At 40.6% G+C, this 24,326-nt stretch overlaps 1 protein-coding gene across 11 annotated transcripts in view; it reads right to left on the reverse strand.

The window, feature by feature from the left end:
* enc (R3H domain containing protein encore) overlaps positions 1–24,326 on the reverse strand; it is a 609,003-nt gene that overhangs the window by 85,757 nt on the left and 498,920 nt on the right. For all 11 annotated transcript variants that reach the window (XR_012965819.1, XM_076175155.1, XM_076175157.1 and 8 more), the window contains 2 exons: positions 16,144–16,403; positions 13,086–13,265 (listed from right to left, as the gene is read on the reverse strand). Coding sequence is in view for 10 of the 11 variants with exons in the window: in XM_076175155.1 (XP_076031270.1) it covers positions 13,086–13,265; positions 16,144–16,403 (440 nt within the window). In the remaining variant the exon portion in view is untranslated. The remainder of the gene's footprint in view (positions 1–13,085; positions 13,266–16,143; positions 16,404–24,326) is intronic.

Genomic DNA, 24,326 nt, shown 5'->3' on the forward strand with positions numbered 1-24,326 from the left:
TTAATTTTGTTGTACATTGGTCTTCCTATTCTATGTTTCTCATTTCTTCTTAGGTCTATTTGCTCTTTTAGTTCGAATTCTATTAGTACATGGCCACTCTTTCCTATTGGTGTTTTGTAATCTATTCTGTCTACAATTTCAGGTTGATGTTAATATTAAATCCAGTCTCGATGGTTCCTCATTGTTTCTGTATCTGGTATTTTCCTTTATCCACTGAGTCATTGTGTATCTAATGGTCATATCTAGTAGCATGCTGCCCCATATGTTTTCTCCACACCTTTACTGTCATTTCTTCCCAACATATTTCTTTTGAGTTAAAATCACCCATACATACATACATATACCAAAGGCTTTTTCCCCCTTACAAGGGAGGTAGCCAAAAAACAAAGGCATAAAAACCATTCCCACCCATTCCATCCCTAATACACTCCACTCCCCTCCACCCTCTACCCTCCCTCTTATCTTGGCATCTTCTGGATGACGGGTCATCCCTGCATCTTGTCCACTGTCCTGGATCAAAAGCAGTGTTGCAAGACACAGTACATCCACAGCAAGGCCGCTTCATTAAATCGGCGACCCCCCTTTCCGTCCCCTCATGTAGAAAAGGAGAAGACGGGGAGAAATCCCTTCGGGCTGCGTCAATTTTTTCTCACACATACTACCTCACACACACACACACATTTTGTCGGATGGATGGCGAGGATTAGAGTTCTGAAGAAAAAGTGAAATTTTCGTGGACCTCAACGCAAAGGAAGTACCTATTGTATTTACAGGGAAGGGGATAACTCGTGGTGTCATTGGAAAGTGAGGAAAAAGGAGAAGGGGAGGGATTACTGAGGGAAATGGAAGGAAATGAGGAGGGGGAGGACTTGGTCCAGGAGGCCAGACGTCTTGTAAACAAACGGAGGACCGATGATTTTGGTGATGGGATTAACAAAAATGTAAGGATTAGAAATATAGATAAGAGCAGCACAATGGAAGGTGAGGATAATAATTTCCAGGGATTTAATGAGGGTGGGGGGGATACCAACCTCCCCTGATTGACAAGACTAGAGGAGAAACTTGATAAGATGATCGAACATTGGGAAGACAGGTTCAGAAACGTAACCAACATTGCGCAGACAGTTGAAAAGTTGGAAGAACTAGAGAAGGCGAACAAAAATTTAACTAGTGAAATAGAAGAATTAAAAAGACAGTTAGAAGAAGTAAAAGAGGAGAATGAAGAATTAAAGAGGAATAATAAAGACAATAAAGAGGCCATAGCAAAAGAAGCACAGGGTTGGAAAAAAATCCAGGAAAACAGTAAAGTTGCATTTACTGACATAATTAAACAGCAAATGAAAGAACAAACTGAAGAGGTCCTGGAGCTGCAGCGTCTACGTCGTGGGACCACCCCCCAACCCCAAGAGTTGGGGGCTAAACGCCAGCAACCACCCCTGGCCACTGGCTCTACGCAGGTGGCACCGATCCCCAAGAGGAGCTACGCCTACCTTGGGGAGTACCACAATCCTTTTTCCCAACATGCAATATTACGTTTTTTCTGCACCGAGGGGTGATTTTCTGGCGATCACCCCTCTTCTTCTACTTTTAGCTGGAGATGTAGAGAGCAATCCTGGGCCCACCACAAAATACACATGCCCAACATGCTCTAAACCCATTACTTCGAGCAGACAGACAAAGGGCTCAGTTCAGTGCAATATGTCCAAAAACTGGGCCCACCTCACTTGTACAACACTTGCTGACACAAACCAATACACAAACACTTGGACATGTTTTACCTGCCCTCCGGTAACCCCACTCCCACCTCCCCAACCACAGCCAGCACCCTCACCCACTCCCAATTTCCCTCTGCCCTTACCCCCAATTAGTACTCCCCTTCCTTTGTCCCCGATCTCTCCTTTCCCCCCCTCTGACCCAGATCCTACACCTTCCCCACTACCACCCCAACCTCAACCCCAAACGGCAACATACAACACATACAAAACACACAACATCAACATATTACAACACAACATTGACGGTATTAACACGAAAAAACATGAACTTGAACACTTTCTTAAACAACACAACATACACATTGCGATTTTACAAGAAACAAAACTAAGACACTCACACAAAACACCATCATTTCATAATTACACCACCATCAGACAAGACCAGACTGACGGCTATGGCGGTGGACTCATCACCCTGATCCACCACTCCATCTGTTTTGTGGACACAAGTGCCACAACCAAAATTCTCCTCCCTACCACAGATAACACAACAGAAATCCAATCCATTCGAATCCGCACAAGCAACAAATCAACACTGACAATAGTTAACATGTACATTCCCCCACAATCATCCCCCACAGTTCCAGACACCTTCAGGCCTCATTTTAGCCAACTAGCCTCAATCCCCAACCTGATCATGGGTGGAGACTTCAACGCCAAGTCGTCTGCCTGGTATGTCGACAACCCTGACACAGACAGAGGGCTTGATATACAGACTCAGTTTGACTCATTGACTATCATGAACAACACACATAATCATATACATATCCCACACCAAGCCCTATACACTCCCTCCTCTCCTGATATCACCTTTTGCTCCCCCTGCCTAACCCCAACAACATCATGGAGAGTGGTCGGAACCCTTGGCTCTGACCACCTTCCAATCATCATCACCACCAAAACAAGATGCACCCCAGTTGGCCACAGACACACATACACCAATTACAAGAGAGCTAACTGGGAAGCTTTTATTGAAGAGACAGAACAACATTTTGAAACACTTAACAGTACACCAATCACAAACATAAACAATGCTGTGCACACTTTTAATACAATCATACAAAATGCAGACAAGAGATACATCCCTAGAGGCAACAGAAAATCACACAACCCCAACTTCACACCAGAAATCCAAAGCCTCATCAGACAACGTGACACACTTAAACACGGTACCCCCACACCTATCCCTCAAAACATAGCAGACCAAATACAAACACTAAACACTGTGATTGCCAATAAAATACATGAACAAAAAACACAAAATTGGCAAAATTTTATCAATACACTTGATCACAAAACAAACACCAGCAAATTGTACAAAACACTCAACAGCATTACACTATCCAACAGTAACACTACACGCTCTCACGCAGCAATAATCACAACAGATAATCTACCCTCAAACAGACAACAAGCAAACGCACTCATACGTCATTTTGCACAGACAAGCCATCTCACTTCTCACCCTGACGGCCGACGCACCATTCGACGTAAGAAAGACTTTCCCACAGACTCAGACTATATACCCTTCATAGACAGTCAGACAAAACTCATAATACATAGTCTCAAGCACTCATCTGCCTGTGGCCCTGATAACATAAGCAACATCCACCTAAAACACATTGGACCACAAACACTCACAAACATTGCAAACTACAGCTATTCACACAACACTATACCCGACATCTGGAAGCATGGTAAAATAATCACCATTCCAAAACCGAACAAAGACCCAACAATCCCAACATCGCACCGCCCAATCACACTTCTCTGCACCCCCTCTAAAGTCATTGAACGCCTAATACTTAAACTTGTCACACCACATATTCCCCTTGCTGACTCACAACACGGTTTTAGGCCACTACACTCCACAAACACTCTTCTGACAAACCTCACACAAAGAATTTTAGATGGCATCAATTCAGATAGGCCCCACCACAGAACACTTCTTATAACATTAGACATTAGTAAAGCTTTTGATGCTATCCCCCGCCACAACCTAACAAATAAAATATATAACACAGACATGCACAATAACACCATAAGATGGCTGGCCAATTATCTGGCAGGTAGGAATGCTTACGTGTCATATAATGGCCAATCATCGCACATCAGAAACATTAAGAACGGAGTACCACAGGGCTCAATTCTATCCCCCACACTATTTAATCTATACATGCATGACTTACCCACGCCAGACACCTCAGAAACACAAATCTCTTCCTACGCAGACGACATAACAATCACATGCACACATCGTAACACAGACAAAGCTGCAGAAATAATCCAGCCATACCTTGACACACTCAACACATGGTTCATCACAAACAGACTCAAAATAGCTCCAACCAAATCTACAGCAACACTTCTCACAAACTGGACAAAAGAACACAAATACATACCTCATCTCTACATCAACAACACTCTAATACCACACACAAACACACCGAAAATTCTTGGTGTAACATACGATACATCCATGTCTTTCAAACAACACATCACAAACATAAAAAACAAATGCACACCCAGACTTAACGCACTTAAGTCAATCACTGGAACAACATTTGGACAAAACAAAGAAACTAATATAACAATATACAAACAATGCATACGCTCAGTGTTGAATTATGCGAGTCCTGCATGGGCTCCTAATCTCAGTGAGACACACCACAACACCCTTCAAATCATACAAAACAAAGCCCTAAAAACAATTACAGGCTGCACAAATACAACACCTACAGACCATTTACACCATCAAACAAGTCCTCAAAGTCAAGGACCACCTCGACATGAGAGGCACACAAACACTTGCCGCAGCCACCACAAACACATTACACTTGCTACACTACATAGCAGAACACCCACACACACCAAGAAACATTAAAACAACACCCAAAGACCTTTATCATGCACAGATACTCTCTTCTCTTCCTCCACAACCACCAAATACCAGCCACCGGAAACATATTCATAATCATATCACTCACCGCTCCATTAACACACTGAAAGACAACACACTGTTGCATGCCAGACCCCCTGAGATCCACCCTTCTGAATCCTCTCTCCCATGAAAGGACAGAGTCCACTTGGCCAGACTGCGGTGCGGTCACCACCCAGCACTTCTAAGCTACCAGAAGAGGCTGGATGACCGCATTGTGAACAGCTGCCCAGGATGTAACACTTCACCCCATACCATACAACACATAATGGAAGACTGCATTATACACAATCATGCACGCAAACAACACAACATACGCTCTATAAAGGATTTGTGGGAAAACCCAGTTTCGGCTATGGCATTCCTTGGGGAGACGGGACTGTTCGGACAGACAGTCTAGGGAACGACAACAACAACAACAAACTGAAGACTCAGTTATCAAAGTGATGACACAGAAGGAGAATATAGTAAGAGACTTAGCAGATAAAAAGAAATGTATAATTATATTGGGAATGGAAGAGAAACATAACCTAGATAGAATTTCAAGAATCAGTGAGGAAAAAGAAAAAGTAAGCAGTTTACTAGAATTAGTTCAGGAAGATGAACCTGAAATAATAAAACAAATTGAAGAGATGTTTAGGCTCGGAAAATATAGTACAGATAAGTCCAGACCAATTAAGATTAAATTCAGGTCACAAACAACAGCAGAGAATATCTTAGCAAAAACAGGGAAGCTAGCAGCAAGTGAACAATATAAAAAGGTATGGATAAAAAGAGAAATGAATAAAGAGGAAAGAGAGGAAGAAAAAATGAAAAGGAAAGAAGCTAAAGAAAAAAACGAGACCAGAACGGAGTCAGAAAAAGAAGAATTCTACTGGAGAGTACTGAATATGAAATTGAGGAAATGGACCATAACAGAGAGAAACAAAAAAGAAACAGAGAATACAATGGAAATAACAGAAAGTTAAGAGTGTCCTACACAAATATAGATGGATTAATAACAGGACTGAATGAACTGAACGAGTATCTGAAGGAAAATGAACCGGACATAATGGGAATTGTAGAGACAAAATTAAAAGGTCCACTACCACCCAACAGCATAGGACACAATGCATATAATTATTGGATTAGAAACAGAGAGATAAAACAAGGGGGAGTTATGTTCCTGACTAAGAAGGATATAACCGTGAAGAGTGTCACATATGGCAAGAATAGAGTAGAGATGATTATGATAGAAGTAGAAGACAGAGATAAGAAGAGCAGAAAGTTTGTAATAAACTACATGCCCCCAAAAACAGCCTTGTGGGAAGAGAGTGAACATAAAAGTATGTTAGAAAACACAAGAATAACATTAAACAAGATAATGGAAGATGGAGGAAGAATAGTTATGATGGGCGACTTTAATTGCAAAGAAATCTGCTGGGAAGAGATGACCGTAAAGGGTGGAGAAGACTCATGGGGAAATGTTCTACTTGAGATGATTATTGACCACACAATGACACAATGGATTCAGGAGAACACTAGGTATAGAAATGAAGAAGAACCATCGAGACTAGACCTAATAATCGCATCAGAACCTGAAATAGTGGAAAAGATAGAATACCAGGCACCAATAAGTAAAAGTGACCACATATTGATAGAACTAGAACTAAATGAGAAAAAATACATGAAAAGAAATGAACAATATAAAAAAGGAAGATTGATGTATGAAAAAACAAATTTTGATAAAATATGAGAATTCTTTCAAAATGAAAACTGGGAAAGAATACACAAAGAAGATACAACAGTAGAAGAGAAATGGAATATTTTGACAAAAATTTATAAAAAAGGAGTGGAAAAGTATGTCCCAAGGAAAAAACAAAAAAAAGAATATGTAAAGTGCTGGTACAATAAAAGTTGTAGGGAGTTAAAAGACAAAAGAGACAAAGCTTGGACCAAATGGAATAAAGACAAAAGACCTGAAAAATGGAAAATATATACTTGTTATAGAAATGAATATGTACAAGCGTGCAGAGAGGAAAAGAGAATATATGAAAAAGATGTCATAGAAAAATGTAAAGATCAACCAAAAATATTCTACAGATTTGTAAACAAACTGAAAAACAAACAAGATTTGGAGAAATTAAGACAAGGAGGAGTTGAATACACAGAGGAAATAGAAATGGCGGAAATTATGAACAGGCATTTTAAATCAGTGTTTACAAGGGAGAATATACAACCGGAAGAGATCGAATGGAAGGAGAAAGTGCCCCCTATGAAAGAAATAGAAGTAACAAAGAATGAAATAATGAAACACTTGAGTAATCTTGATGTCAGAAAATCGCATGGACCAGATGAAATAGCAAACTGGATTTTGAAAGAATGCAGAAATGAACTGGCAGACAAAATACATAGCATAATAAATAGTTCCTTGAAAGAAGTAAAAGTTCTAGAAGATTGGAAAAAAGCAAATATAGTACCTATATATAAAGGAGGAAATAAAGAAGACCCTACCAACTATAGACCAGTCTCTCTAACAAGTACAATAGCAAAAATTTGTGAAAATTTCAGACGGAAATGTTCCTGCGTGACTAACTTACTCGAATTCTACAACACAGTTATCTCGAATTATGACAAAAGAAACAATATAGATTTAATACATCTAGACGTTGCAAAAGCTTTTGATACCGTCCCACACGAAAGACTACTTACTAAATTAGCTTTACACGGAATAAGTGGTAGCCTATTAGGTTGGACTAGTAATTGGTTGAATGGTCGAAAACAGAGAGTTGTTTTAAATGGAAAAACTTCTAGATGGAAAAATGTTACGAGTTCCTCAGGGTTCCGTTCTTGGGCCACTTCAATTCATAGTATATATAAATGATATAGACCATGGACTAAAATCTACTGTTTCCAAATTTGCTGATGATACAAAACTGTGCGGAGTGGCAAATGATCACTCAAACCAATTAATATTCAAGAAGATTTAGATATATTACAGCAATGGTCTGAAAAGGGGCTAATGAAATTTAACACAAGTAAATGCAAGGTAATGCACATAGGTAAAAATAACAGTGGGTACGATTACAAGTTATTTGGAAATTCGTTAACAAAAGTGGATAGTGAAAAAGATCTTGGCGTAATTATTAGTAACGACCTCAAATCATCCAAGCAGTGTATTTCAGCCTCTGAAAAAGCAAATAAGACTCTAGGACTGATTGTGCGATCTTTTGATTTCAAAAGTCCATCACTCATTAACAAGCTATATAAATCATTAGTTCGTCTACATTTGGAATATGCTGTTTCTGTATGGTCACCGAATCTCATTAAAGACATTGACAGACTGGAAAAAGTACAACGGCGAGCCACAAAACTGATTCCAAATATCAAAAATAAATCACACGAAAATCGACTAAAACATATGAATCTGTTTTCCCTAAAAAAACGTAGACTCAGAGGTGACTTGATACAGGTCTTTAAAATTCTAAAGGGAATTGACATCAAAAGTGACAAAATTTTCACATTGAATGAGAATCAGACAAGTAACAATGGTCTCAAACTGTCCGGAAATAGATTTAATTTGGAAGTAGGTAGAAACAATTTTGCCAACCGTGTAGTTAATGAATGGAATAAACTTCCTGCACAGGTAGTGCAATGTAGTTCAGTTCAAAGCTTTAAGAATCATTTAGATAAACACCTAAGCAAGATGCTGTAATGATTATAATTTATCTTATATTATTTGTTTTTGTTTTGTTATCATTTGTCTGTCTGATTTTCATTTATTATTAGTGATATGTTAATTTATTATTATTTACTATTTACCTGTTTGTTTATCATTTAACTATACCTATGCATGTATTTATGTATTTTTTATTGTTATTTACATTATTATAGTTTTTATTTATTATTCTATATTATGATTTTTTTCGCATCCGAACTAGATATGGACCAAAAGGTCTCCTGTCGGCATGCTCACCTTTGTAATCCTTTGTAATCCTTTGAATTATCAAAAATAAATGGGTAAAATATTTAGAAAAAAACAGCGTCCTAAATCCAAGGCAATTTGGATTCAGACAAGGACGATCATGCGTTACCAATTTAATATGTTTCTATTCAAGGCTAATAGATATAATACAAGAAAGAGATGGATGGGCTGATTGTGCATTTCTAGACCTGAAAAAAGATTTTGACAATGTACCACATAATAAGTTGCTGAAGAAATTAGAAACTGAAGGAGGAATACAGGGCAAACTGCTTAAATGGATGGAAGACTTTTTGCAAGAAAGAAAAATGAGAGTAGTGATAAGAGACAAACACTCAAAATGGGATGACGTAATAAGTGGTGTTCCACAAGGAACAGTTCTGGCCCCAATAATGTTTGCTATATATATTAATGATATGGATGAAGAAATTGAAAGTTATATGAGCTTCTTTGCAGATGATGCAAAACTATTAAAAAAAGTGAACACGGAAGAAGATTGTGAGTCACTACAGAGTGATCTAAATAAAGTATTGGAATGGAGTAGGAAGTGGGAGATGAAGCTCAACACTAAAAAGTGTAGTATAATGGAGTTTGGAAAAAGCAAAAACTGAATAACAGGGATCATATAAATTGGGAGAAGAAGGAATAAAAAAAAGTAGAAAATGAGAAGGACCTGGGAGTCATTGTTATGAATAATATGTCACCTGAGAAACATATAAATAAGATTTTTGGAGAAACTTATAATCTAATAAGAACAATCAAAGTGGCATTTACATACCTGGATGAAGAAATGGTGAAGAAAATTCTAATCACTCTGATAAGACCAAGATTGGAATATGCAGCAATGATGTGGTCACCAAGTACAAAAAAATGTATAAAAAAAATTGAAAGAATACAAAGAGCAATTACAAAATTGGCACCAACACTCTCAAAACTATCATATGAAGAGAGACTAGCAAAACTTGAACTACAGACACTAGAGCAAAGAAGAGAGAGAGGAGATTTGATAGCTATTTACAGAATCATGAAAGGCATAGAAATTATTGATAGAGAGAATCTGATAAAATGGGATGACAGAAATACAAGAGGGCACGGAAAGAAAATCAAGAAAGACAGCTATAGAAGAGATCTGAAAAAGAACAGCTTTCCTCACAGAGTAATAGACAGTTGGAACAAGTTAGATGAGAAAGTGGTGTGTGCAAAAACAATACATGAATTTAAAAATAGTTTAGATACAATGAGATATGAAGATGGGACACCACGAGCATAGCTCCCCTTCCTGTAAAATACAACTAGGTAAATACCCCCCCATCCCCCCACCTATTCCACCTTATGCATCATAACATCATCCATATACAACCATTCTCCATTCACCCCTGTCTTCTGTCCTCTCCCATCCATCCTCGACAATCACCCATAATTACTGTATTTCCTCTTTCCTTCAGTTAGATGAGAAAGTGGTGTGTGCAAAAACAATACATGAATTTAAAAATAGTTTAGATAAAATGAGATATGAAGATGGAACACCATGAGCATAGCTCCCCTTCCTGTAAAATACAACTAGGTAAATACCCCCCATCCCCCCACCTATTCCACCTTATGCATCATAACATCATCCATATACAACCGTTCTCCATTCACCCCTGTCTTCTGTCCTCTCCCGTCCATCCTCGACAATCACCCATAATTACTGTATTTCTTCTTTCCTTCAGTATATCAGTCAGTTCATACTTAGTATCTTCCAACAATTTGGAGTGATTGTGCTCTGTCCAGGACTGTGTTTTGGGGGGTACATACACTACTACAAATTTTCTACTTTTCATGTGGTTGCTTTCAATTTTTATCATAATTGATTCTACCTTTTTTTTTTTTCTTCTTTCTTTAATGCCTCATTCCTATTCATATCTTCATTTTTCAATCTTTTATTTTCTCCCTTTATCCTATTCAGTTCCATTTTCAACTCGTCTAATTCCCTGTTATTTTCTTCATTGGCCCTTCATAATAGGGCTACTTCTTTGTATATACTTTTGCATTCACTTTTGAGTTTATTTCATCTAACAATTCATTAATTTCCTTATTTCTTATTATATTTTTAAACCTGGGTTCTCTTTCCATATCTATCCCTCTATACATATTGTTGTTATCCCTGTTAAATTCCAAGAAAACATTTCTATCAAACCTTTGGTATGTCTTTGGGGTCTCGTTCAGGCTCGTCTTTTTCGGTATGACTCCAAGTGGAGTCTCAATTATACTTATGTCTACACATCTTTTTGTTGGTTCTTTTTCCCTATATCCTTCGTTTTTTTTTCTTCCATTTTTGTCAGTGATCGTGAAAAAAAAATAAATAAAAAAAATAAAGATACAAAGATGATTACACTGTCGGTCATTCAAACTATGTAACTCCCTTCTTGTTTTGTGTAAACAACTAGGTAGAGGTTGGTTGGTTCTAAAATCGTTCATTGGCGAATCGCTAGATAGTGGTCCGGAGTGTATTCTCGATATATCTTGCTTCGATCGCTGCTCGTGTATTTCACCAGTGTCTGTATCCTTGTGGACAGTCTCATGCCACCTGGGATCCTCTCTATAGTGCACAATGTATTGCTATGATGAGAAATTCTCTGCCTTCAAGACTCGGAGCATGTCAGCTTTTGTAAAGCCTCCCACTCCCTCCAACCTACCAGCTTTAGATGCTTGGGAGTGAGTGTGGTGGAAGGGGGAGGAGTGGAGGTGGAGTGCAGATTGAGAAAGGCAGGTAAATCCTTGGGGGATTAAAAAGTGTAACAAGAAATAGACATTTGGGAATTGATGCTAAAAAGAGATTGTATGAAGGGGTGATTGTGTTGATAGCACTGTACAGTGCAGAAGCATAGAACATAAGAGAGGAGAGGAGTTTAAATGTGTTTGAGATGAAATGCTTGAAAAATATGGTAGGGGTTACTAGGCTGGATAGAGTGGGGAGCGAGGAGGTGGGGAGGAGGTGGGGAGGAGGGTGGGGGTGGAGGGGGTGTTGTTGTTGTTGTTGTTGTCATTCCCTAGACTGTCTGTTTGAGCAGTTCCGTCTCCCCAAGGAATGCCACAGCCGAAACTGGGTTTTCCCACAAATCCTTTATAGAGTGGATGTTGTGTTGATTGTGTGCATGATTGTGTATAATGCAGTCTTGCATTATGTGTTGTATGGTATGGGGTGAAGTGTTACATCCTGGGCAGCTGTTCAAAATGCGGTCATCCAGCCTCTTCTGGTAGCTTAGAAGTGCTAGGTGGTGGCCGCACCGCAGTCTGGCCAGGTGGACTCTGTCTACGTTGTGGGACCACCCCCCAACCCCAAGAGTTGGGGGCCAAACGGCGGCAACCAGCCCTGGCCACCGGCTCTACGCAGGTGGCACTGATCCCCAACAGGAGCTGTGACTGCTTTGGGGAGTACCACAATCCTTTTTCTCAACATGCAATGGAGGGGGAGTTGGAAGATGAGGTTGATGAAGGAGTGTTGGAATGGTTGGACACATGGAAAGAATGAGTGAAGAGATTAGTGAAGGAGGTGTGGAAGGTGGAGATGGAGGGAGTGAACATGAGGGGTTGACCTGGGATGGAATGAATGGATGGGGGGGGGGGGGCTTTGGGAAAGAGGGGAATGTCTGTTGAGGAAGGAGGGGAGAAGACAGAAGATGGGGATGAGTGGATAGTGGTTGTGTATGGATGGTGCTGTGATGCATGAAAGGGAATGGGTAGGGGATGGGGGGGGTGAAGGAGTATGTGTGAATGATATTTTGATCCAGTCTGGAGAGATTTCTCCCCACCTCTTTTTCTGCATGTGGGGATGGGGAAAGGGGATCACCAATTAAATGAAGCGGCCTTGCTGTGGATGTGCTGTACCTTGCTACATTTCTTCTAACCCAGGGTAGTGGGCAAGATGCAGGGATGACCCACCACACAGGAGCCAAGAAAAGAGGGAGGGATGGTGAATGGGAGTGGAGTATGTGGGGATGAAATGAGTGGGAGTGGCTACTTCCCTTGTAAGGGAGAAAATGCCCTTGGTATATGTATGTATTAACCCAAAGACAACATCAACTGTTCATGAAGGTTGTTCTTGGCTACCACCAGACAATTTTGTTCACCTCCGGAAAGCCCTAGCTATTTTCGGGTTCGAAGTTTATCTGAAATAATGGCAAATCCTAAAGATTTTTCTGAGTCTGCTTTGCAATTTTAACAACTCTCAATAAATACATACTTTGTGGCAATTTTTTCTTTGAGATTTTTTCTAGATGGTACCAAGCAATTATATTCTTTCAAAGAAAGCCTTTGTTGTTTAAAAAGATAATACTTATGCTTTCTTAATTCTTTCCCATTAAGACATCATCCCAGTGAGCTGAATACCAATACAGGAGATTCTACTGTATACACAAAGTAATTATACCTGTGTATACTGTTGTCTAGGCAAGATATAACCCTGAGGAATTCCAGCCGCAGCTGCAGCTGCAGCCGCCGCTGCGGCTTGGGGGCCATGGCTAAGGTCTGTCCCGTTGATGCTTGGTGCTGATCCTGTACCCACACACAGGCTTGCCAATTGAGATGTCATATCTTGAACACTTCCATCCTGACAAAAGAGAAATAATAACATCAGAAAGGAACACATTTGTACAGTTAATATGTCTGCACATTTTTTTTTTTTTCTTATTTTATTTTATTCATTTATTTTATTATTATTGTCTTTTCATTTCTTTTTTAAGCTAATACACCACTAATACACCTGTACATAGGGATGTTGACTTTGGCTATCACCTTCATAAGGGGAAAGAGGAACTTGGTATATGTATATATGCATGTAAGTAATGCATCATTTCCTACAAAGCAAGATATCTAAACATATACAAGCCAAAAGGATTTGCCCCCTTCTATAGGTGTGGAGAAGTCAAAGCAAAGTTGTGTAGTATAATGGAGTTTGGAAAAAGTAAAAACAAGATATCAAAAAATTATAAAATTGGTGAAGAAGTAAAAAAAAGTAAACCTAGAAAGAGACCTTGGAGTAATAATCAGCAAAGACATGACACCAGACAAACATATCAATAAAATAGTCGGACAAACCTTCAACATATTAAGGTCAATGAAAGTGGCATTTGACTACTTCGATGAGGAAATGGTTAAAAAAATATTAGTTACACTAATAAGACCAAAACTGGAGTACACAGCAACACTATGGACACCCAGTACTAAAAAGAATATAAAGAAATTAGAATACAAAGAGCAATGACAAAGTTGGCACCAACTCTCTCCAAATTAACATATGAACAAAGATTGCCCAAATTGGAACAACCAACTCTGGAACAAAGAAGAGAAAGAGGAGATCTACTGACTATTTATAGAATCATGAAAGGAATTGAAATCCTAGATAGAGATAATTTATTAGAATGGGACAATGGAAAAACAAGAGGACATGAAAAGAAAGTACGGGTAACAATAGAAGAGATCTGAAAAAAAAAAATATATATATATATATATATATATATATATATATATATATATATATATATACATATATACATAGCTTCCCACAGAGTGGTGGATACATACATACATACATATACCAAGGCTTTTTCCTCCTTACAAGGGAGGTAGCCAAAAAGAAAAAGGCATAAAATCATTCCCACCCATTCCATCCCTAAATACACTCCACTTCCCTCCACCCTCCCTCCCATCTTAGCACCTCCTGGATGACGGGTCATCCCTGCACCTTGTCCACTGCCCTGGATCAGAGGCAGAGTCGCAAGTCACAGCACATCCACAGCAAGGCCGCTTCATTAAATCGGCGACCCCCCTCTCCATCCCCCCATGCATAAAAGGAGATGGGGAGAAATTCCTTCAGGCTGTGTCAAATTTTACTCACACATACTACCTCACCCCCCATCCCCCCACCCATTTCACCTCATGCATCACATCATCATCCATATACAACCATTCTCCATTCACCCCTGTCTTCTGTCCTCTCCCGTCCTTCCTCGACAGACATTCCCCTCTTCCCCAAAGCCCCCTTCACCCCATCCATCCATCTAATCCTAGGACGTCCCTTCATGTTCACTCCCTCCACATCTGCCTTCCATACCTCTTTTACTAGTCTTTCTTCACTCATTCTTTCTATGTGTCCAAACCATCCTAATACTCTTTCATCAACCCTATCTCCCAACGCCCTTTCTACCCCTGTTCTCCTCCTCACCTCCTCATTTCTCTCTCTATCTAGCCTAGTAACCCCCATCATACTTCTCAGACACCTCATCTCAAAAACATAAAAACTACTTCTTTCTGCCTCTCTTATGTTCCACGTTTCTGCTCCATATACAGTCTCCTCTTAGCATCCATTCCCAAATGTCTATTCCTCAATACACTTTTTAATCCACCAAGGCATTTACTCACTTCTCTCAATCTACATTCTACCTCCACCTCCACTCCACCTTTTCCTGCCACATTTGCACCCAAGTATCTAAAACTATCCACTTCCTCCAGTCGCTCTCCCTTAATGCTCACTTCCAGTCTGCTGCCACTTTCACCCCTTGTACACCTCATCACCTTACTTTTACCCACACTTCCTTTGAGGAAGTTGGTGACAGAGTTTGGGAGAGTGTGTGAAAGAAGAAAGCTGAAGATAAATGTGGGAAGAGTGGTGGATACCTGGAATAAATTAGATAAGGAAACAGTGTGTGCAAACACTACTCAAGAAAAAAAAAGAAAAGAAAAAAAAAAAATTGATGCTCAAAGACACAAAGACGGGTCACACAAGCATATCTCCCTTCCTGTATATTACAACTAGGTGAATACAATTAGGTAAATACCCATCCCACACCCATCCAAAAACATGCAGTCTCTCCTCAGACTTAGCCACAAGCATAAACAAATGATTCTTCTCTCACTCACTAACTCCAAATCCTAGCCTAGCACTCAAACCATTCACTTTCTCAATTCCAGACCTTCACACAAGCTCTACTACTCAAAGAACAGTGACAAAATGGCACCTACACTCTCAAATTTGACATACAAAGATTGGATAAATTACATCTATCAACACTGGAAGAAAGAAGAGAAAGAGGTGATTTGTTGACTACCGAATTATGAAAGTGATGAAGTTCTTGATAGAGATGACTTATTAAAATGGGACAGAAGAGAAACAAGAGGACATAAGAAGCTAAAGAAGGACAGTTACAGAAGAGATTTGAAAAAGAATAGCTTCCCACACAGAGTGATTGATGTCTGGAACAAACTAAACAGGGAAACAGTGAGTGCCAAAACTATACAAGAACAAACTGGATGCGGTGAGATACAAAAGAAGGTCATTACGAGCATAGCTCTCATCCCGTAAAATACATAAAACATTTAGACCACCCTATATTTCTATATACCTTAGATCACCCTATATCTATATTTCTATATAACTTAGATCACCCTATACCTATATTTCTATATACCTTATAAGTGTACATATTCACCTGAGAAAAAGTTCTTGCATCCATAGGCTGAGTGTAATACTGAGGATACATGAGTGGTGGAGCGGCAACTGCTGCAGCTGCCGCTGGTGCTGCTGCTGGAGGAGCAGCCACCATGGATGACTGCATCCCTCCCCCTACACTGTTGTTACTATTACTGTTTCTGTTACTGCTTGTGCTGCTGCTTGAATTGCTGTTTGTGCTGACATCCTGCGCAGCTGCCAGTGGTGGGATGACAGCTGCACCTGGACTTACTACTACACCTTAAAAAGAAAAATGATGACAATTAAAGGTAAATCTAAAAGTAACTGTGGCATGTGAATTGCATCACTGTATCCCTTGCAAATTGGATTAATCCACATCTCTTCTCTAAGTGATTTATGGTTCTGACAAGGGGCTGTTGTCAGTTTCCTGGATGCTGCAAGTCATCTGTGAAAGAGACCAGGGACAACAGTTTGATTGATTGGATTAATCAATCAACCTCTTGCAGATCCCTTGCAACCCCCAGGAATCTTGTCATGAATATTGGTTTAGCCCACAGGTCTCTCAGTCAAGAGTTTTGTGTTACTGTGTAAGAAGATTAAGTGTAGGACAGTTTAGTACAAGGTGATTTGTGCCCTCAATGTAGTGGTTGTACATACATACATATACCAAAGGCTTTTTTTCTCCCTTACAAGGGAGGTAGCCAAAAACCAAAGGCATAAAATCCACTTCCACTCATTCAATCCCCACATACTCCACTCCCATCCACCCCCTCCCTCCCTCTTATCTTGGCTCCTCCTGGATGATGATTTACTCCTGCATCTCACCCACTGTCCTGGGTCAGAAGTAGTGTCACAAGACAGCACCATCCACAGCAACGCCGCTTCATTATATTCCTGACACCCTTCCTCTTCGTCCCCTCATGCAGAAATGGAGAGAAGCCTGGGAGAAATCCCTTTGGGCTGTGTCAATTTATTTTTCACACATACTCCCTCACCCTCATCCCCCACCCACTCCCCCTCATACATCACAGCATCATCCATACACAACCATTCTCCATTTACCCCTATCTTCTGTCTTCTCCTGTCCTTCCTCTACAGACATTCCCCTCTTTCCCAATGCCCCTTTTACCCTATTCGTCCATCTCATCCTTGGTTGCCCTCTCATGTTCACTCCTTCTACCTTTTCTTCCAGACCTATTTTACTGATCTTTCTTCACTCATTCTTTCCATGTGTCCAAACCATCCCAATACTCTTTCATCAACCCTATCTCCCAACTTCCTTTCCACCCCTGTTCTCCTCCTCACCTCCTTGTTTTTCACTCTATCCAGCCTAGTAACACCTATCACACTTTTCAGGCACCTTATCTCATATTCATTCCTAAGTTTTATATATGTTTGCCACTGGATGTTTTTTGTCTTTTTTCCATCTTTTCCAGGCTTTGTCTCTTTTATCTTTAGCCTCACTGCACCTTTTGTTATACAAACACTTTATATATATCTTTTTGCTTCTTCTTTGGAACATATTTATCAATTCCTTCCTTATACTTTTCTTTAAATATGTTCCATTTCTCTTCCATCTTTGTTTCCTTTTTGGAAAAATTTTCCCAGTTTTTCATTTCTTCTCACGTTGTTTTGTTCTTTTAGTTCAAACTCTATTAGTATGTAGTCACTCTTCCCAAATGGTGTCTTATACTCCATTTTGTTCACGATATCAGGTTCAGAGGTGAATATCAAGTCTAGTTTCAACGGTTCCTCATTGTTTCTATATCTAGTATTTTCCTTAACCCATTGTGTTAAGGTATTCGATAGCCAAATCCAGTAGCATGTTGCTCTAGAGTTCTTCTCCCCCTTTTACTGTCATTTCTTCCTTTGCATTAAAGTCACCCATAATTACTATGTTACCACCCTCTTTCAGTAACTCAATTCGTGCATTCTTTGTGTCTTTCAGTAATTTGGAATGATCACTATCAGACTAGGCCCGTGCTTTGGGGGGCACATATACTACTACAAATTTTCTACTTTTCATATTATCATTTACAACTTTACATACATACATATACCAAAGGCTCTTTTCCCCCTTACAAGGGAGGTAGCCAAAAACAAAGGGATAAAAGCCACTCCCACCCATTCCATCCCTAATACACTCCACTCCCTGCACCCTCTTCCCTCCCTCTTATCTTGGCACCTCCTGGATAACGGGTCATCCATGCATCTTGTCCACTGCCCTGGGTCAGAAGCAGTGTTGCAAGACACAGCACATCCACAGCAAGGCTGCTTCATTAAACCCTCACTCTCCATCCCCTCTTGTAGAAAAGGAGAAGACAGGGAGAAATACCATTGTGTTGTGTCAAATTTTTCTCAAACTTACTCCCTCACCCACCATCCCCCACCCATTCCACCTCATTGTATCACAACATCCATATACAACCATTCTCCATTCACCCCTGTCTTCTGTCCCCTCCCATCCTTCCTCAACAGACATTCCCCTCTTCCCCAAAGCCCCTTTTACCCCATCCATCCATCTCATCCTAGGTCGCCCCCTCATGTTCACCCCTTCAACATCTGCCTTCCACACCTCTTTTACTAGTCTTTCTTCACTCATTCTTTCCATGTGTCCAAACCATCCCACAACTTTAATCATAATCAATTTCACATTATATTTGCCTTCATTTGTCTTTGTCAAATTTAAACTTTTTTTTTGACAATACCATGACTCCTCCCCCCTGTTTATCCATTAAATGTTTTGCCCAGTGGTTGTATAGACCTTGTCCCAGCCTAGTAACCCCTATCATACTTCTCAGACACCTCATCTCAGACACATTCAAACTCCTTCTCTCTTCCTCTCTTATGTTCCATGTTTCTGCCCCATACAGTGCTGTTGGCACAATCACTTCTTCATACAGTCTCCTCTTAGCATCCATTACCAAAGGTCTATTCCTCATTACACTTTTTAAACCACCAAGGCATTTACTCGCTTCTCTCAATCTACATTCTACCTCCACCTCCACTCCACCCTTTCCTGCCACATTTGCACCCAAGTATCTAAAACTATCCACTTTCTCCAGTCACTCTGCCTTAATGCTCATTTCCAGTCTGCTGCCACTTTCACCCCTTGTACATCTCATCTGCTTACTTTACCCACATATATCTTCAACTTTCTTCTTTCACACACTCTCCCAAACTCTGTCACCAACTTCCTCAATCCCTCCTCTGATCCTGCTACAAGTGCAGTGTCGTCTGCAAACACCAGCTGGCTCACCTCCCACTTTTCTCCATTTTCTTTAAACATCTCCAATCCCTGACCCACCACCCTTGCATTTACCTCTTGCACCACCCCATCTATGTATAAGTTGAACAGCCAGGGCAATATAACGCATCCCTGACAAAGTCCCACCTTTACCTCGAACCACTCACTCTCTCCATTTCTAATCCTGACACATGCTCTACTACTCTCATAAAAACTCTTGACATCTCCTAGAAGGTTTCCTCCTATCCCGTATATCTGCAAAACCTCCCACAGCGCCTTCCTGTCTACTCTGTCATAAGGCTTTTCCAGATCCATAAAACCCCAAAAAACATCCTTATCTTTTCCTATAGCTTTCTCACATATCTCTTACCACAAAAATCTGATCTACACAACCTCTACCTGTCCTAAATCCACACTGCTCCTCGCCAATCACTCCCTCTGTTCCTCCCCTAATCTTCTCAATCAAGATCCTCCCATAAGCCTTCCCAACTACACTTAACAAGCTAATCCCTCTGAAACTACTACACTTACACTTGTCCCCTTTTCCCTTTTAAAGTGGAACTATACAGGCACTCCTCCAGTCCTCTGGCACTCTACCCTCTCTCCAGCAAACATTAAATAACCTCACCAGCCACTCCATCATCACTGTACCTCCTTTTTTTTAGACATTCTGCATGGCATCCATCCAGACCAGGTGCCTTACCTGCTCTCATCAACTAAACAACTGCCTTCACTTCATCCTTCCTTATTTCTCCTCCATTTTCCTCACTCATCACTCTCATTTTCTTAGCATTTCCCAATGCAACTATCTTTCCCTCCCTATCCTCCTTTACATTTAGCAACTCCGTAAAATATTCTGCCCATCTTCCCCTTACTGCCTTCTCTTCCATTATCATCTCTCCATCTACACCTTTTACCTTTTCTTCTCTACTTGATTCGCCTCCTCTTCCTCTCTTAATTTCTTTCCAAAACATCTTTTTATTACTTTCAAAATTTTCTGTCATACTCTTACCCCGTTTCACATCTGCTCTCCTCTTTGCCTCCTTTACCTAGTGCTTTACTTCTCTTTTCTTTTCTTTTCTTTGTACCTCTCATATGACTCCCTTGTCCTATTTTGTAACCAATCTGTGAAAGCTCGCTTCTTCTCTTCTACAACCTTCTTTGTTTTCCTCACCCCACCATTCACTACCCTTCTTTCTATTTCCTCCCGTCCTTCTTGTTCCACACACCATCTTTGCACACTTTTGACTCCCTCTTTGAACCATCCCCAATCTCCTCCTCTCTTAGCTCTACTCTATCCTTCACTCCCTCCCACTCCTCTCTCAGCTTCTTTTTGCACTCCTTCTCCTTTTCCTTTTCATGTAAAGAGTTCACTCTAAGCACCTCCCTACCTTTTGTCATTTTCCTCCTTCTCCATCTATCCTCCACTCTCAACTTACCTTCCACCAAAAAATGATCTGATATTCCCCTACCCTCTCACCTTAGCACATGTACATCCTTAACTCTTCCTATTATACTCCTATCTACCACTACATAGTCCATTAATGCTCTATCTACCACCCTTCCATCCACCACCCTCTCCCATGTGTACTTATGGTTGACTCTCTTCCGGAACATTGTATTTGCTATTATCATCTCTCTTTCTAGACACATCTCCACCATCAACTCTCCACTACGACTCTTTCCTGGAACTCCACATTTCCCAACCACTCCATCAATTGGTTCATTTCCTACCCTAGCATTAAGGTCTCCCAATACTGCTACATTGACGTTCCTCCCTAATCCTTCTATGCACTCTTTTAAACCTATCCAAAAAGACTCCCTCTCTTCTACACTCTTCTCACTACCAGACCCATATGCACTTACAAAAACCCATATCTCCTTTCCCAGTTTCACCTTCATCCACATTATCCTTGAGGAAACCTCCTTCCACTCCACTACACATTTACCTATTTCTTCACTTACTAGTATAGCCACCCCTTCTTTCCCTCTCCCCCTCTTCACTCCTCCACACCTCCCAAGCTCACACTCACCCTTCCCTCTCAACTTAGTTTCACTCAAAGCCAACACATCCATCTTTCTTCTCACAAACATACTACCTATCTCTTCCCTTTTACTCTCATCTGTACCACATCCACACACATTAAAAAACCCAAACCTTAGGGTGCTGGTTGGAAAATTTCTAGACCCTCTTATGCCTTTACTTTTTTTAGGAAGGTCCCCTGTGGGGCTACAGGGAGAAGGATGCCTGGTCCTAATCCCCGTCCCATTTTTCTCGCCTCTTACGATACAAGTGGAATTACTTGGTGGCAGTATTCTTTTCCCCCTACCACAGGGTAGGTGAAACAAGGAAATGAAATTCAGAGAAATGGTACAGGACAGCAACAAGGGGTTGGGGGACAGCATAACGGAGGGACAGTAGCAGTATAACAAAAGTTTCATCATTTCTCTGTGAGCAGAGTCCTCTATCACAGACAAAATGATGTGTGGCTCTGGTCCATAGGGGTGCCCCATATAGACCCTAAAGTATCAACTGTGTGCATGATACTTTGCCATAACAACATGCAGCCAATACCCTAGATGGGGTATTGACTCAGTAATAGAAGTGATAAAAGAAAAAAGAGATTGGGTAAGAAACACAATAGACAAAAAAAAAAAAAAAAATGTAATCTACGTCGTGGGACCACCCCCCAACCCCAAGAGTTGAGGGCCAAATGGCGGCAGCCAGCCCTGGCCACCAGCTCTACGTAGGTGGCACCGATCCCCAAGAGGAGCTACGACTGCCTTGGGGAGTACCACAATCCTTTTTCTCAACATGCAATGTTACGTTTTTTCTGCACCGAGGTGTGATTTTCCGGCGATCACCCCTCTTCTTCTACTTTTAGCCGGAAATGTAGGGAGCAATCCTGGGCCCACCACAAAATACACATGCCCAACATGCTCTAAACCCATTACCTCGAGCAGACAGACAAAGGGCTCAGTTCAGTGCAATATGTGCAAAAACTGGGCCCACCTCACTTGTACAACACTTGCTGACACAAACCAATACACAAACACTTGGACATGTTCTACCTGCCCTCCAGTAACCCCACTCCCACCTCCCCAACCACAGCCAGCACCCTTACCCACTCCCAATTTCCCTTTGCCCTTATCCCCAATCAGTACTCCTCTTCCTTTGTCCCCAATCTCTCTTTTTCCCCCCTCTAACCCAGATCCTATACCTTCCCCCATTAACACCCCAACCTCAACCCCAAACGGCAACATACAACACATACAGAACACACAACATCAACATATTACAACACAACACTGACAGTATTACCACGAAAAAACATGAACTCGAACACTTTCTTAAACAACACAACATACACATTGCAATTATACAAGAAACAAAACTAAGACACTCACACAAAACACCATCATTTCATAATTACACCACCATCAGACAAGACCGGACCGACGGCAATAGCGGTGGACTCATCACCCTGATCCACCACTCCATCTGTTTTGTGGACACAAGTGCCACAACCAAAATTCTCCTCCCTACCACAGATAACACTACAGATATCCAATCCATTCGAATCCGCACAAGCAACAAATCAACACTGACAATAGTTAACATGTACATTCCCCCACAATCATCCCCCACAGTTCCAAACACCTTCAGGCCTCAATTTAGCCAACTAGCCTCAATCCCCAACCTGATCATGGGTGGTGACTTCAACGCCAAGTCGTCTGCCTGGTATGTTGACAACCCTGACACAGACAGAGGGCTTGATATACAGACTAAGTTTGACTCATTGACTATCATGAACAACACACATAATCATACACATATCCCACACCAAGCTCTATACACTCCCTCCTCTCCTGATATCACCTTCTGCTCCCCCTGCCTAACTCCAACAACATCATGGAGAGTGGTCGGAACCCTTGGTTCTGACCACCTTCCAATCATCATCACCACCAAAACAAGATGCACCCCAGTTGGCCACAGACACACATACACCAATTACAAGAGAGCTAACTGGGAAGCTTTTACTAAAGAGACAGAACAACATTTTGAAACACTTAATAGTACACCAATCACAAATATAAACAATGCTGTGCACACTTTTAATACAATCATACAAAATGCAGACAAGGGATACATCCATAGAGGCAACAGAAAATCACACAACCCCAACTTCACACCAGAAATCCAAGGCCTCATCAGACAACGAGACACACTTAAATACAATACCCCCACACCTATCCCTCAAAACATAGCAGACCAAATACAAACACTAAACACTGTGATTGCCAATAAAATACACGAACAAAAGACACAAAATTGGCAAAACTTTATCAATACACTTGATCACAAAACAAACACCAGCAAATTGTACAAAACACTCAACAGCATTACACTATCCAACAGTAACACAACACGCTCTCACACAGCAATAATCACAACAACAGACAATCTACCCTCAAACAGACAACAAGCAAACACACTCAAAAGATTACAGAATTGGGGAAGAAAAAATAAATAAAACAAACTATGAAAAAGATCTTGGAGTGATGATTGGAAAGGACATGAAACCAGATAAGCATATAAACAAGATGTTCGGAGAAACCTACAACTTATTGAGAGCAATCAAAGTGGCATTTACCTATATGGATGAAGAAATAATAAGGAAAATACTTACTACACTAATAAGACCAAAACGCGAGTACGCAGCATCACTTTGGACACCCAGTACCAAAAAGAATATTAAGAAACTAGAAAGATTACAAAGAGCGACAACAAAACTAGCACTGACACTCGCCGAACTAACATATGAGCAAAGACTATCCAAATTGAACCTACCAACTCTGAAACAAAGAAGAGAAAGAGGAGATTTGCTGACTATCTACAGAATAATGAAAGGAATGGAAGTTTTAGACAGGAACGACCTATTAATGTGGGACAA

The sequence above is a fragment of the Oratosquilla oratoria genome, chromosome 37, assembly GCF_046742065.1.
Source record: "Oratosquilla oratoria isolate Oo_2021 chromosome 37, ASM4674206v1, whole genome shotgun sequence".
In the NCBI taxonomy this organism is placed as follows: domain Eukaryota; kingdom Metazoa; phylum Arthropoda; class Malacostraca; order Stomatopoda; family Squillidae; genus Oratosquilla; species Oratosquilla oratoria.